The sequence below is a fragment of the Ascidia mentula genome, chromosome 2 (genome assembly GCF_947561715.1).
Source record: "Ascidia mentula chromosome 2, kaAscMent1.1, whole genome shotgun sequence".
NCBI classification, from domain to species: domain Eukaryota; kingdom Metazoa; phylum Chordata; class Ascidiacea; order Phlebobranchia; family Ascidiidae; genus Ascidia; species Ascidia mentula.
Window position 1 is genome coordinate 2828811 of NC_138567.1, and position 16820 is coordinate 2845630.

The window sequence follows — 16820 nt, forward strand, 5'->3', positions numbered from 1 at the left end:
CCTGTTGCTTCTGATCGATTACTAGAGATATTATATGTGTTGGTTAAACAAATACCTTTACATGTTCTGTGCAAGTGTACACAGGATTTTCAGAGAATGTCAAAACGACGTAACTCTGCAGGTAAGTTTTGTTGACCCTTCGGATGCTCATGTTGGGAGGTGGATTTCAAAAGTTAACGATAAACTGTAGATAAAATCTGTCATGCATTTGGGAACAACAGAGAAGTTTGAGCTAACTTAACTAAAACATTTTGAAAAGCTAATTCATCTACACTACGAGAATAATATTTATTAGAATGATATGTACATTTGCTGCAGAATCCCTCAAAAACATTGACAATTCTATTTTTGTTGTAAAACTTGTTGTGACATCATTCTCGATCGTCCCAAACTATACAAGTAACAATCAAAGCGTTTTTGAAATTTTCCACAATAAGCAAAATTATTACTTGTTTTAACTGATGGTTACATCGTATACACGGAGAAATACAAACAGTATCTGCACACAGATGTTATAAAACTTGTTGCGTGACAACAACAACAGTAAACGACTGTTAATAAATTAACAAACATTTGGTCAATAAAAAGAAGGTTAAAATGAACACGAGAACAGTCTCAACTACAGCATGCATGTGAAAGCAAACACACAATTTGTTTGGTGGTGGTTCAAGAAAACAGAAAACTTATTTTGCGACTGATTTTAATGAAAACAAAAATCATGGGATTATTTTGAAGCAAAAATTTGAAAACACGAAGGGAAATCCAATTTGGCCCCAAAAAAATGATTTGGCAGGGTTCCTTAGGTCTTTAAAAAACTGCATTGATGCCAACTATGGCTGTTTTGTTGGAAGGCCTTGCTTATTTGCATACACCAAACTCAGTTAGGTTATGTACAGATTTAGGTCAGCCATGGAAAAGTTGAACTGTTTGTCTAAAATTGTAATCAAAGTGCATTTCTGTAAAGCCCGGATTTCACAAGTGATCCAAGATGTACAAGAATATAACGAGTATAAATACACAAATTATTCATTTCACTTTTTGTTGATTCTTTAGGAACCATTTCCTTTGATTGGACATAAGTTAAAAAAATACAATCTATTGCCAACATAGTTCATTAATTTTAAAAACATTTTTTTCAGGTTTCTTATTTTTTACACTAAATCATACTTTTATCAAGTTTTAATTGATAAACATGAAAGTGGATATGACAGATACACACCCAACATATTTTAACATTTCTGTACACATTTGTGCAAAAAAATCAATGCTGATAAAATGAAGGTGTTTATGCAAATGTTATCAATTAAACATTATTTGTACATTGGGAAAAATTGCTGTTTAAAAATGGTATTTCAAAGTTAGTGATATATGACAGGAAAATTGTGATTCATGAATAACCAGCATCACAATATTTCCTGCTCCACTTAAACACAAGCATTGGTTGATACAACTCCATGCATCGAGTTTGGACCAACCTCTACCTAATATTTAATTTTCTTTCAGTTAAGCTGCAAAGAGCCAGGACCATTGACTACACATACATATTGGAATATATGTCTACACAAAATCAAAGAGTATTTACAAATAAAATTGCACAGTTTCGTCAGATGAGAAAGGTCTCTATTATTGCAGAAAGATGTAATCCATGGATACTGGTGAAATTAACACTGTATGTCAGAGTGTTGAAGTCACATATTGTTACCATTGTGTACAATTGTATATGAACTGAGCAAGTCAAAGGTGAAGAGTGTCAATTTTTCAGAATTTTGGTCGTGCGTTCGTTGGCTTGACTAATTCTCATGTTGTTCGATTCAGCCTGCATTAAAAATAAAGATATTGTTGTAGGACAGAAGTGCATTTTGAATGTGACTGCTGCAGACGATTCAATAAAAGACATACAATCAATGTGACAGTAGTTGGGCATATAAGGGATGCTGTGCTGTTACAAATGCTTGCACAACACAGACAGAAATGCCTTTTTAAACTGCCAGACCAAACACATAATACAAATCCTACACACATTTATCAACACTTTATGCAAAACCAAACAACCATTTGCCCCTGAATACAATTATATCCTGTATAGAAAACCAAACAAACAATTATATCAAAGTGATCGTAATCAAAAAAAAAGAAAAAAGTATGCAGATTATTTGTATAAGAAGTGCCAGAAAAATAGGAACCTTAATATTTAAATCAGAAGGGAAAAACCAAACACCTACCTTAGTGTTTATTCTGTCAATCTGTTGGTTCTGAGAGTTAATTTCGTTGCCCATGTCGATAGCCATGTGTTTGAGATTTCCAAGGACTCCGGCAACTTGGCCGAGGTTTTCTTCCATCTCATCTTCTCTTGCATCGTTGGTGACTCTGCATTCATCGCATATCATATTGATGAATGTTCATAACCAGCAAACCAGGTATAAATTTTTTTAAACATTTATACCTACAGGTTGGATCATTTTGTATACGGGTGAAAGTTTACACAAAAAGTTTATGTGAAAATGAGTAGGGAATAGTTAGTAGCTGAGGATATTGTCACTATGTATATATTTCAGCCATTCCTGAATTCGGTGCAGGAGTTTCAAAGGTGATTAAGACCAGTTTTAAGGCAATAATTATATTTTTACCTCTGTATGTAAGCGCCCCCAACTTGTGCTTGTTCTCGTGGGTCTTGTACACGTTGAGGTTGGTTGCTAACCACCTTTCCATCTTCGTTCGATTGCCACGTTTTCTTGTATTCGTCACCTTTCTCAAAGTTCTTTGCCCTTACAAAAATGTATTACTTTTAGGCTTGTTGATGTACAACTGTAGCAAAATATTGGGAAGCCAAGACACATTAATTAGCATGGGTTGGATTTTTTGAGTTGCCTTCTTCTATGGTGGACATTTAAAGAACCTTGGTTATATTTTAAGTAAGGGTCAACAGACTTGTCGATTTTATAAAAGGAGTAGGTGACCATTAAAAGATTGGAGAACACAGGCCCTACTTATACTTGTAAGGCTCAGTTAACTTCTATCAAGCAGACAACTTTTATTAGTTTTTAGTGGGCTGCAGACAGGGGCACTGTTTCGACCTAATAGTTCTCATCAGTGCAGCTATTTTCATTTGGACTGCTGCCGTACGTTTCAGCCATCTTAGTAAAAGATTGTTTACCTGATTGGTGTTGAATATACGGAGTTTACAGAAGAACACGCATTACACGCAACAGTATCAACAGCAAGAACACGCAAGCATCAGACTTATCTTCAGCACTGCAGGGTGCAGGCGGCCGAAATGATTTGGTACGCTGCAGCGTTTACCACCTTTTTTAATTTCTTTTCGACTTCTTCACTGAACGATTAATTTTATTTATAAATGTTCCAATGTGTTATGCAGCAAATAATGCCTAAAGTGCCCACACAGCGAAGTACAAACTCAGCTAGTAGAAATCATTGGCAGCACTGACGCACAACAATAGATTTGACAACCGCTTTTCAAGTTACGGGTTATAGTATAGCGTGTAACCCGCACCATGCTTCTTCTGCAAATTTTAGCAAAAACAAACGTAAAGTATAATTCTGCTGAATATCTGTCTTACCCGCAATTTTTTTCGCGGATGCGAAGCAGGGTTGCCATTTGGCCGTCTTCACAGCCAAATTCCAGAAATTTGGCCGTTTGTGAATCGGCCTGGCCGCGAAAAAATCGTTTGGCCGTAAGGCAGATATTTGGCCGAATTTGGCCGAATTTCACTTGGTACTATATAAGTCCAAAAAGGCATTGCTGGTTTCAGGTTATCAACAGATTTGTGGACGATTGTGTTGTCATAAATATGTCTCCGAAAAATTGTTACGTCATAAACTAATCTTGACTGAGTTGGTAAAGAATTATGCTGCAATCGTAATGCTTTAGCAACATAACCGGTTTTGAAACCACTGAAAGCATATAGATAACAGTGTTTTAAACATACAATTTACGAATTTATTTCCGGCTATGTAGTCGTTTTTGTAGAAATCATCAAACTTATGACGTGATTTGGCCGAATTTTGGCCGTAAGAGAAAAAAAATATCAAAAACGTGATTTGGCCGAATTTTGGCCGTAAGAGAAAAAAAAATTGGCCGTCAAGTGTTTTGACCATCTGGCAGCCCTGATGCGAAGGACATTTGGTTACCCTTGAGCGATGGCGCGGGTGGAATCACCCCAAGCAACTCTGTTTGTTGACTTTGTTGGGGTTCCTCCTTTTATCCTTTGTTTGGTTCCTGTTCGAAACCACCAGCGCCATTTTGAAAAGGGGAAACAAAGAGAAACAGTTCTTGTGGAATTCGTTTGCAGGTGTCCTTTCTGTCCTGATTATATAGTGGTAATATGTCTTCTGTGGAAGAGGTATGTGGAGTTTTACATTCTAATCATACTAGTATTTTCCATAAAATTTACTATGCGCCCTTTTCAAAACGTTACCAGGTTAGCCTTCCCCACATATCCTCATGTTTTTGATCAGCAATATTGGTAATAGTAACCATCTGTTTATATATGTTTTGTAGTTTCATTTCATCAAAGCCGAGGATATTTTATGTGACCAATGGAATTTTGTTGCTGGAAGTGGTGGATTCAGTGATGTAATAATTGGTTACCATGTTGGTTGGAAGCAATTTGTTGCCGTCAAAGTAATCAAAGCTGGTGGCCGACACAGTGAAGAACTCTTTAAAAAAACGTAAATCCAGCATTCATGATACACTACTGTAACTGTTTTTATTTAAATAACTTTAATGTTGTAGAATTGGTGAAGAGCTGGAAAACCTGCAAAAACTAGATCATATCAACATAGTGAGTGTTTATGGTTGGACTAAATGGCCCTTTGCCATTGGGATTGTCATGGAGTTCTGTGAAGGGGGAAACCTATTGGAACTGCTGCTGAATACCTCGATCATTTTGGGATTCCCTTTGCGTGTCCGGTTTTTACTGGATGCTGCAGAAGGTCTCAAAGCTTGCCATGGTTTACCTCTGAAGAGAATGGTTCATGGAGATGTCAAGCCGGAAAATTGGTTGCTTACCAAAATTCTGCGCCTTAAATTGTGCGACTTTGGAAATGCAGAACTCGCAACTTTAACTGGATTGACAACAAAGGATCCTTCAGCAAGAAGCAAGAAGGAAAGACCTCAATACACACCGATGTACACGGCACCTGAAAAACTAAAAGATCCCACCATGAAACCCACCAAAGAACTTGATGTTTATGCTTTCGGTGTGATGGTCTTTACTCTCGTGGTGAGGGCATTGCCATATCCGACCGACAACCTGAAAGCTTTACAGGACTCCATCAAGGAAGGAAGAAGACCAGATTGTTCCATGATAAACCAAATAAAGTCTCTTCTCAGTTACAGTGACAGAGCAATCGTTGAAAACCTGGAGCAACTGATGAAGCTGTGTTGGGATCAAGATCCATCTGTTCGACCAAACATGATCGAAATCTGTGAGAGATTGCAGCAACTTCTTGACCAGCAAAGTCCAGAAGTTATCAAGCAACAATTGGAAGATGTTGTCAGGCAGATGGACATGAAAGATCCCTTTCTTGTCAACAATGCGACGCTGGTTTCCCTTCAATCATTTTGCACAAATACCCGAAGATTCCAAGGTTTGTTCTCAAATTTATACAAACTAGCAAAAATTTCCGATCATTAACTGTGACTGTAGAAAAATTGACCCAAATTAGCTTGCTTGTCTCTGTTGTGATATACGATCCTTCTGCCAAGTACACAATCCTCCAACCTATAATGATGCCAGAAAAGATCATTCATAGCACCAGCAATTACTAAACCTTTAACAAGTTTTTCTTCAATGCATAAAAATGTGTGAATGAGAGTATATTCAACTAATACTTCTTAGAAATGATATGTAGTGTATTATGTTGTTTGTAGCAATCATGTATAAATAGAATTCATTGTAGACATAATAAATATAGCACTGTGGTAAATACAGATGCCATAGCTCAGAGCTCGGCAACCTTTTGAATGCTACGGTCAGTTTACAATTTATGTTTAAACTTTGATGACTTCATGTGCCAACCTATATGTGTACACAAAAGTATGTTGGCCTTTTTTTAACCATTTTCTGCATAGTGACTGATCATATGGGAATATATGAAGAACTTGTAAAGCACTTTGCACTTAAAAGAAAACTAAATCCTTTAAACATTATTTAGTTCGTTCTTCTGCACTTGGGGATGTCACCCGAACTCATTCTTCCACTGATTCAACTGAAGACCAAGTGGTTTCTGGACGAGCAGGTAGTGTTGGAAGCTGATGTATGCAGAGATTATGTCTTTATATAATGCAAACATAAAATACTGATCACTTTAGTTAAAAACCCATCTTCACTTTAAAGTGCTGATCCCAAAATTTTTTAAAGCAGGTCAAGGATTATCCAATGTGAGGTCACAACAGCATGACTTGAATGCTGAAGAAATAGTGGAGCAACAGCCAGGTATTTTCAAAGATGTATACCCTTTGTATGTTTTGGGTTGGTTTTCTGAATGAAAGTTTAACACTTAACATCAAATACCTTACATTTTGACTTATGAAAGAATACCATCAAATTAGTTAAGTTTTAAAGTAAAATATTGTTGCCATATTCCAGAAATCATACAAACCGGAAGATCTCCAGAGAAAGTTCTCCAACCTTTGGCAGAAAATATACCAGCACAGCATGATAACAATGAATATATTGAGAAACAACTAGGTACTTAAAAATGCTGTTAAATTTGCTAATACAGGTTCCAAAACAGTGTGTCAAAATGCACTAGTAGCAAACTGTATGACCTCTCAGCTGTTGCAGTGCTGAAAAAACGAGTCATTATATTACCAAGTGAATTAGTAACTAAAAAATATTCATCGCTGTAAATAAAGGTATTACTATTACATTTTGCAACAAATAAAGGTATTCTCTTATGTTGAAGTTGGAAGCCACATTGCCTAATGCAAAATTACTCTTAAATAATTTCCCCCTCACAAACCCTCCTTACACATTCGCTCTGTTTACCATCATGGTAAATTCTTTTTCATTGTCTATCTATGGATGAAAAGTATTTATTTAAAACACCTGGAACATTTGCCTTTTATTGAGACAAACCAGCTCTACAATTTGGCACTACCAAACAATCCATATAAAAATTCTCTCAAAAGCATTTTTATTAATATTTATTTTTTGGCCTTTCAAAATGACAAAATTGAGTTTATCTGTTATATGATGTTTGCAATAAAATAATAGTTGACTTTAGCAATCCATTCTCATTCAGCTTTGAAAAGAAAATCAAGCAATGACATTCCAAGCGCTTCCAGTGACAGCAAGAAAATTAAACTTACGACCTCCGTCATATATATTTTGATATTGTTAATGGAGGGCACTTGTTATGACGTCACAAACTAGTGATTGTGGTAAACATAATAAAAATAAATGTAAATTCATGTTATATCACTTCCAAGACACTGAACAGCATCCAACCACCTCTCATGATGAAACCCATGATCATTTTTCAAGTTATGAACAGATAAATGCAGGAAAAGTTGTGCAGGGACGACAACAAACAGGTAACGCTATGTGTGTAAAAGGTTTTTTACTGAAAACAATTTGAATAAACTGTATCTGCTGTTGGTATGCTACTGATAGTGGTAAACATTGCATTACAGTGAAGCAATTACTTTCCTAAGGTTTTAAGTTAAATTTATGTAAGACAATACATTGGCAATCACTTTTGAAAGAAGCCTTTTTCCTTGCCAAGCCTTAAAAGCTACATAATACACTTTTTGGTACAATGTTATTAACAGCTTCAGTTAGTTTAGTGTTTCCCAACCGGTAATACCACTAGTGGTACGCAAAAGCATTCCAGGTCGTACGCAAGTGCCTTTCCGTAATTTGCGGATATAGTTCAAATTAAAAAAATTGCAAGTGATCTAAAAATGTTTGTTGCTTCATCCCCTAGGATACTTTGTAAATTTGTTTTACCTCCAAGTGGTATGCAACCACAAAAATGTTGGGAATCACAGGTTTATGGTGCAGAGTAGTGATGTGGAGCTTCGGTTTGCAGAATTTATTTGGCCAAATCTGCGATTTTGATGAAGATTCAGTTTTGGCCGACTTATACGCTCATGAAAACGTTATGAGATACCAACAATAGCATGTGAACTGTATTAATAATTTCCAATACTTTGAAAGATGATAATATTTTGGGCGCACATCTTATCTTTTCTGCGTAGTTGTGCATCACACAAATTTACGAACTGGTCTAAAACTAATGCAGAATCAACAACTCCTTTGTATTGTTCAGTGACATGACAATAAAACTGTTACAGCGGCGGATTGCTATTGTGATACAAGTCTTAGCATGTACGCTCGCTAACAACATAACCTTTAAAAAATGGGAGCGATGGTGTTCAATGAAATACTATCGTTGTGCCCATGCCTGGTACAGAATCGTTAATACAACTTGAAAACTACCGCAAAAACTGAATATTTGGTTTCAACCAAAACCGAATTTGGACGATTCCATGCATCACTAGTGTAGAATGTCAGATTATGGAAATTTTTAAAATTGTTATGTGTTTATTTTATTTAAGGAAACACATCATCTGCTGAGGTTAACACGGATGGTGCAAAAGAAGAACATGCAGCCACCAGACACAATCAGCAACATTATGAAGGTACAAACAACATAAACACATATTTTCGTGACTAGTGTATAAAGATACTGATATCAAGTTGTAAAAATACTGTGCAACCCACAATAGCTTCAACATCCACCTAAGACAACACAGAAATCATGTATATATACTTTAATTGTGGTAAGGTAGAATTGCTTGCGGCAAAGACTTCTGTTTGGCGATGTAAAAAATAAGCATGTTTAGTGTGAACTAAACAAGTGTTTTTGATGATGGCAAATAAATGTGGTCGCCTGGCAATTTGTTTGTATTAATGTAACTTGCCGAGGATCTTAAGTTCACACTTCACTGAGATCTATAATTGTATTTCTTATTTAGACTTTTACAAAGCTTAGTTTTAGAATTTATATACAATGTATATATGTATATTATACATTGATTGATAGGGCCCAGAAAATAATTTGCTTTGCCCCCAAAAATGGACACTGTATCGGTTTTTCCCATTATATTTTTTTGATCTTGTAATGTTTTGATCTTGTAATTGCTTGAATAATGGTGAAAGCCTTCAACGTCCTTGGAATAGGAATGGTCATGTTTTGCATGTCACTACAGCACAGCAATGTGCACAAACTATAACGCAGAAGCAACAAACAGGTATTTTTAAAGCTGAAAATACTATTGTGAAGTTGGCACACTGTTAAATTGTGTAAGTCTGTCCATTTAGCTGGAAACTGTGGGTAGTAGTTCAGTGTGGATGAGGCCTGTCGATCAAAAACTGTCACTTTCTGCAACTCAATTATCATAAGTGGTTGCATTACTTTTGTGCCTTACAATACGAGTTTTATTAAAATAGTAGTTATGCAAGTGTATTTCTTATCATAATCAATATAATAATTGTTGTTTAGTGTTAGTTTGCCTCTTAATATTTCTTTGTTGTATACTTTTGCCTCTAAATATTTGCTTCTCAAATGTAGACTCTGCTTTGAACACTGGTGAACCTGAAAGTTACCACAATCCTGTCAGCAATACTACAGAAAACTTCATGCCAGCAAATCAATCTTCAGTTAATGCTAATGATTTACCACCACAAACAGGTATTTCACATTGCTGCATTTCTATATGTACAGAAAGGACATTTTGTATCATAAGCCAAATTGAACAACGTTAAACCTTACAGTTGGTTAACATTAAAATTCATGCCGGCATAAACAAGACATGCAAACCGGCTCATTTCGATCTGTGTTTGTTTTTTGTTCTTTTGTGTTCACACACACAGATAATATTCCAAAAAAGGAAATTAGCTTTTAGGTTTGTCTGCAAATACAGCTATGTAATTTTTCTAAAGTGTAAGATCCATGTCGATGTTAAATTTGAGTTGTTTTTTTATTGATGTTTAATGCAGGTTTTACTTCAGTGGGCGGAAATTTAAATCTCTTGACTGGAAATAATGCCTTTACTGCAAACAACTCAACACAGCAACCTGAATTTGTGCAATTTCTTCCATCAACAACAGGTATTTCTTGGAATCTTGGAAATTTGGCCAGGTGGTAGAAGAAGAAATAATCAATTAAGGCTCAATTTTTGCCTTTTTCGCCATTCTAAGTTTTCGATATGCAAAGCCACTGTTCGACACGGGCTACATGAAACAATGTTGAGTTACCGATATTCAGTAACATGAACAGACCAATGCCATTGTCTTTAAAGACCATAAATTGAATTACTTCAATAACTCCATTATCGGTCATGCCAATCTTGCAGCATTCACATCAATCTTACTAGTTTTCTTTTTTCAATGATTGGCATATAGATGCTGGTGGAAAAGTGGTTCAAAAAAATTGGTGCCAGTAGAAGTCATTTAATTGCAAACTGCAAATAATTATTTGGGGAGAAATTTGTATTTTTAGTCACTATTAAACAACAGCATTTACCTGAATGGTTACGTAGTGTTGAAAACTTAATGGCAACATTGTTTGCTATGCTGGGATCCTCATCCAAATTAATTTTGTCTCTTTAGATGGCTAAATAAATTCAACCGCAATAAATTCTTGAACAAAATCCATGCAAACACCAGCCAGCACTTGCTTTACGTTCAGTGAATAAGCGCGTTATGTTTAAAACTAACCATTTACCAAACACATGGCATGGTTGCCAAACATGTTGCTTTGTTTCGAAACAAGTACTGTTTTTTGTTCAATTGGACCTATTTAATGAGACATATCAGCTACAACATGCAGGTTATTCTTTTGTTTTGTTGCTATTTCAACATGTATTTTAAACTTTAATATGAACAGAATAGTATTGATAATGGTTGTAGAAACAATCGAAACGTTTACATGAAGTTTTCGAGCACTGTATTGGCTATTCTGTTCATATTAAAGATCTACAAAACCGTTAGTTATGTTCCTAAATATTCTAAACTTATGTAAGTACAAGAATCCTATAATGGAAATAAGCCTGGTTGTTCTCATACGTTAGTTACCACATACAACATTTTTACTATTCAAGACGCAGAAAAATTTTTCTTGAGATGTTTGACACGCATTAAAAATTACGCCCTGAACAATAAAGAAATTAATCTGCATTATTCAAAGCCTTAACTTTCAAGTTCCTTATCGCCAATTTTAACCACATGCTAGATATGGATATTTTTTGCGAGCCTCATCAGAGCACTTAATCTACAAAGTTAATTTTTGGTAAAGCTTAAATTATAGAAACTGCTTCTATCCACATGTCATTGTATACATATTTGAAGAGTTATAAATTTCTTTTTTCTGTAGATTCTACTTTTTGTAATGGTGGAAGTTCCTATAATACTGTCACCAGTGTCCCACCCGGAAATGGTTCTTTGATTACCGCTAACCCAACACAGGAACATCGGAATACTATGCCAACTTTACAAACAGGTATTAACTTGAAATTAATAAGCTTTAAGCAAAAGTCACACAGAAATGCAAGGAAGAGATTTTCTCCAAAATGGTATAAAATCATGCAGTGAATTCATTGCAACTTTGTGACACGAAAAAATCTTTGTGTTAATTCATTTGTGCAACACCTTTTTCTCATGTCTCTTTTTTCGTGTCGTGCAATGAGGCCATCAGTCCATCCTAACAAATTTGTTAATATCAAAAACTACACGAAGAGTATTGACATAGAAAGATGTTTTTAGTCCCTGTTCACCATCTTTTTAGTTTGCCTCTAAATATTTGCCTTTCAAATGTAGACACTGCTGTGAACACTGGTGAACCTGAAAGTTACCACAATCCTGTCAGCAATACTACAGAAAACTTCATGCCAGCAAATCAATCTTCAGTTAATGGTAGTGTTTTACCACCAGAAACAGGTATTTCACATTGCTGCATTTCCATATGTACAGAAAGGACATTTTGTATCATAAGCCAAATTGAACAATTAAACCTTACAGTTGGTTAACATTGAAAATCATGCCAGCATAAACAAGACATGCAAACCGGCTCATTTCGATCTGTGCTTGTTTTTTTTATTTTTGTGTTCACACACACAGATAATATTCTAAAAAAGGAAATTAGTTTTTAGGTTTGTCTGCAAATACAGCTATGTAATTTTTCTAAAGTGTAAGATCCATGTCGATGTTAAATTTAAATTGTTTTTTATTGATGTTTAATGCAGGTTTTACTTCAGTGGGCGGAAATTTAAATCTCTTGACTGGAAACGATGCCTTTCCTGCAAACAACTCAACACAGCAACCTGAATTTGTGCAATTTCTTCCATCAACAACAGGTATTTCTTGGAATCTTGGAAATTTGGCTAGGTGGTAGAAGAAGAAATAATCAATTAAGGCTCAATTTTTGCCTTTTTCGCCATTCTAAGTTTTCGATATGCAAAGCCACTGTTCGACATGGGCGACATGAAACAATGTTGAGTTACCGATATTCAGTAACATGAACAGACCAATGCCATTGTCTTTAAAGACCATAAATTGAATTACTTCAATAACTCCATTATCGGTCATGCCAATCTTGCAGAATTCACACCGATCTTACTAGTTTTCTTTTTTCAATGATTGGCATATAGATGCTGGTGGCAAAGTGGTTCAAAAAAATTGGTGTCAGTAGAAGTCATTTAATTGCAAACTGCAAATAATTATTTGGGGAGAAATTTGTATTTTGTGTCACTATTAAACAACAGCATTTACCAGAATGGTTACGTAGTGTTGAAAACTTAATGGCAACATTGTTTGCTATGCTGGGATCCTCATCCAAATTGATTTTGTCTCTTTAGATGGCTAAATAAATTCAACCGCAATAAATTCTTGAACAAAATCCATGCAAACACCAGCCAGCACTTGCTTTACGTTCAGTGAATAAGCGCGTTATGTTTAAAACTTACCATTTACCAAACACGTGGCATGGTTGCCAAACATGTTGCATTGTTACGAAACAAGTACCGTTTTTCGTTCAATTGGACCTATTTAATGAAACATCTCAGCCTACAACATGCAGGTTATTGTTTTGTTTTGTTGCTATTTCAACATGTATTTTAAACTTTAATATGAACAGAATAGTATTGATAATGGTTGTAGAAACAATCGAAACGTTTACATGAAGTTTTCGAGCACTGTATTGGCTATTCTGTTCACATTAAAGATCTACAAAACCGTTAGTTATGTTCCTAAATATTCTAAACTTATGTAAGTACAAGAATCCTATAATGGAAATAAGCCTGGTCGTTCTCATACGTTAGTTACCACATACAACATTTTTACTATTCAAGACGCAGAAAAATTTTTCTTGAGATGTTTGACACGCATTAAAAATTACGCCCTGAACAATAAAGAAATTAATCTGCATTATTAAAAGCCTTAACTTTCAAGTTCCTTATCACCAATTTTAACCACATGCTAGATATGGATATTTTTTGCGAGCCTCATCAGAGCACTTAATCTACAAAGTTAATTTTTGGTAAAGCTTAAATTATAGAAACTGCTTCTATCCACATGTCATTGTATACATATTTGAAGAGTTATAAATTTCTTTTTTCTGTAGATTCTACTTTCTGTAATGGTGGAAGTTCCTATAATACTGTCACCAGTGTCCCACCCGGAAATGGTTCTTTGATTACCGCTAACCCAACACAGGAACATCGGAATACTATGCCAACTTTACAAACAGGTATTAACTTGAAATTAATAAGCTTTAAGCAAAAGTCACACAGAAATGCAAGGAAGAGATTTTCTCCAAAATGGTATAAAATCATGCAGTGAATTCATTGCAACTTTGTGACACGAAAAAATCTTTGTGTTAATTCATTTGTGCAACACCTTTTTCTCATGTCTCTTTTTTCGTGTCGTGCAATGAGGCCATCAGTCCATCCTAACAAATTTGTTAATATCAAAAACTACACGAAGAGTATTGACATAGAAAGATGTTTTTAGTCCCTGTTCACCATCTTTTTTTATATTGATATGATGCAACATTTATTATGTTTCCAAAATCAGAATTCAGTGGACACCAGGTTCAAATTGCCAATAACCCAACAAGCTTTGGTGAATACAAAACAAGCAGTGATATTTCTACAAGGCAGTCGGATGCTGCAATGGTGTTGATGCAACTTTCCGGTAAGTTTTCTTGCAAACAAACACTGATTAGTAAATGTGACAAAATTTAACGTTCTTTTGTTTCTTTGTTTTTTTTGCACATGAATCGCTATGTGACCCTACCTAGGCCTAAATCTTTCCATTTTTTTCGAAAATCTGTAAAGTCTTGTACCGTATTTACTTGATTGTAAGCCACAGCTTGTAAAGTTTTTTAACCTACTGTTTCTGCGGCTTTCAATCGAGGGCAGCTTATATTCGAGGGTGGCTCTGCCTTACCAGTACTTTTTATCAAACACAGTTATCAGCGTACCCGACAATTTCAATGGACGGATTTGTTGACAATTATTGTTATAGGGCACCTAAGGTTGCCTATGACATTTACATGTGGCTTAAATTCGAAGGCGGCTTATATTAACTTTTTAACACCGTCACAATTGAATAAATAAGGTTGTACATTCTCAAGTTCATTTGGACTAGTTTTTTCAAAAATCACCAACTTGCTTAACACTAACATGACAAAAGTATGAAAATATATTTTTGTAAAACCTATTCAAGGTATTGAAGAGCCTGCAACTACTCCCTATAGCCCAAGGTTCACTGAACTATTAAATAGTCAACAAGTATATACTGGGAATATTATCCAGGGAGCAATACAACAAACAGGTAATTTCATTGTTTATTACAAGCCCATTGATTTACATAACACATATGCAAAGTTATATTTTTTAAAATTACAAAACATCACCAAGGGTGTAGCTTAGATTTATTTTTGTTTAATCACTTTCAAGGCACTGAACAGCATCCAACCACCCCTTATGATGTAACCCATGATCCTTTTTCAAGTGATGAACAGATAAATGCAGGAAAAGTTATGCAGGGACGACAGCAGCAAACAGGTAATAAAAACAATTTGAAAAAACTATCTGTTGTTGGTAATCCCTAGGAACAAACTGCTATCACCCCTTTTTTGAAAACTACTAGTATTGAAACATGAATAAGTTGTTATGCAAGAGGAATGTAGGAACACCATTTAACAGAAATGCAAGCAATGTAAAATGCTTCGAAGAAAGCTGTTGATTATACAGTGGATACAACATTTCGTTTTATGACTGCAAATAACGGCATTGACGTGTATATTCTGTGATTTTTTACTAAACATCATCAAAATCCCTTTTCTGATAAATTGTAAAACATTAAAAGTACGAAATCTTAAATTTATTTTTCCAATTTGTCCCCTTTTTAAAAAAAATACACGTTTACCACTCTTTAGCGCCACCAAAAAAATTCCCCCGAAACACTGACACTTTGAATAGACCGCCAGGGTATGTGATGGTGGGAGGTTGGGTTTATTTATGTTTAAATTAAATAAATTGTTTTTATTTCAGACAAAAACATCGATACAACTTTTTGGATCCAAACTTACGTGAATTTGTTGAAAAAACATGAATATTTTGAAGCAAATGAAACAAGAAACCAACTTTCAAGGTCCCTTGAAGGTCGTGGGAAAACTGCGGAAGATTTGAGAACAACTGGACGTGAAAAGAGAAGAGAGGGAAAATATTTGGAATCGATTTTATTTTACGATGTTGCGTCTGAACTTTATGTCAAACGTGATGGAGATGAAGCGGTGGAAGGTGTGAAGGGATGTGTTTGGGGTTTGAGTTGGACATGCAGAGATTTGATGAAAACATCGGATTCGAATCAAAAACTTGAAAACAAACGAATAATTCGTGATCATGTGATCCCACTCATGGAAACGATGAGACTCAAAATACAAAATATGAAAAACGTGGAAGAAGATATCAGATGTGAGAAGCAAGTGTGGTGTTTGCACGCGATTGAATGGAGTCAACTTTCAATCGAAGATTATTTGTCGAGGGAATCAACAATTAAACTTGGACTTGAAATGATGAGGGAACAGTTTGGTGAAAACTCAGCAAAGCATGCAGTGTTCGGAATTTTGTTAAACGACCTTGGTTTGGTTTGCAAGAAAACAAATCGACTGAATGAAAGCGTGGATTTTTATAAAAAAGCAATCCAAGCTTTCAGAACGGCAACATGCATACCTGAAGAGAAAAGAAAGGAGTGGATTGAAAATAGTAAAAACAATTTAAGTGTTGTTGAATCAAAACTTGCACAAAAGAAATAATTATGACATCACAAACACAAAATGTGTTTTTGTTAAATATGTTTGAATTATGCATTGTTTACGTAATTTGTATCAAAATGGAAGTTAGCTACCATGCACGTAATGAATTTTGATTATTATTTTCATGTCGCTAGTGATTTGTAGCTGATAATCAAGTAAATAAGTGATGTTGACTTTAAGATTAAGCTTTGGTAAAGTCAATGCAAGGTTTTGGGTAAAAATGCAGAATATTATATTTCAGCTTAAAAGAGAAACCAACTTTAGCCAAAGAAAATTAGTGTCCTGGTAAGAGTTTGCTTTTATCTTTAATGAAAGTGCGTAACACCAGAAAAAAAAACTATTAAAGTATGAAAAACTTACCAATATATTGGGTAATTCTGTTTGATAAATACGTCATTCGCATGTGCCATAGTTTTTAGCTAGCTTATTTCACATTACTAGCTTTTAGGACATGCATTTGATGCACCCAA

At 35.0% G+C, this 16820-nt stretch overlaps 2 protein-coding genes across 3 annotated transcripts; one reads left to right on the plus strand and one right to left on the minus strand.

Moving 5' to 3' along the window:
* Window positions 1–269: 269 nt before the first annotated feature.
* LOC145889195 (synaptosomal-associated protein 25-like) lies at window positions 270–3727 on the minus strand. The gene is made up of 4 exons (XM_082980098.1): window positions 3579–3727; window positions 2628–2765; window positions 2223–2367; window positions 270–1816 (listed from the first exon to the last, which is right to left on the minus strand). The coding sequence occupies exons 1-4, from the start codon at window positions 3614–3616 to the stop codon at window positions 1751–1753; spliced, it is 387 nt and encodes a 128-aa protein (XP_082836224.1). The 5' UTR covers window positions 3617–3727; the 3' UTR covers window positions 270–1750.
* Window positions 3728–3990: 263 nt separating this feature from the next.
* On the plus strand, window positions 3991–16529 carry LOC145889264 (uncharacterized). Of its 2 annotated transcripts, none has more exons than XM_082980186.1 (18): window positions 3991–4361; window positions 4520–4689; window positions 4754–5610; window positions 6178–6261; window positions 6384–6458; window positions 6612–6713; window positions 7457–7561; window positions 8588–8671; window positions 9604–9723; window positions 10032–10142; window positions 11407–11532; window positions 11850–11969; window positions 12275–12385; window positions 13651–13776; window positions 14103–14222; window positions 14757–14864; window positions 14990–15097; window positions 15587–16529. In XM_082980186.1, exons 1-18 carry the CDS (start codon window positions 4344–4346, stop codon window positions 16348–16350), a joined length of 3309 nt encoding a protein of 1102 aa, XP_082836312.1. In that variant the 5' UTR covers window positions 3991–4343; the 3' UTR covers window positions 16351–16529. The 2 variants fall into 2 exon arrangements, with proteins under 2 accessions (XP_082836312.1, XP_082836313.1); XM_082980187.1 differs by having other exon boundaries at window positions 6387–6458.
* The last annotated feature ends 291 nt before the right edge of the window (window positions 16530–16820 follow it).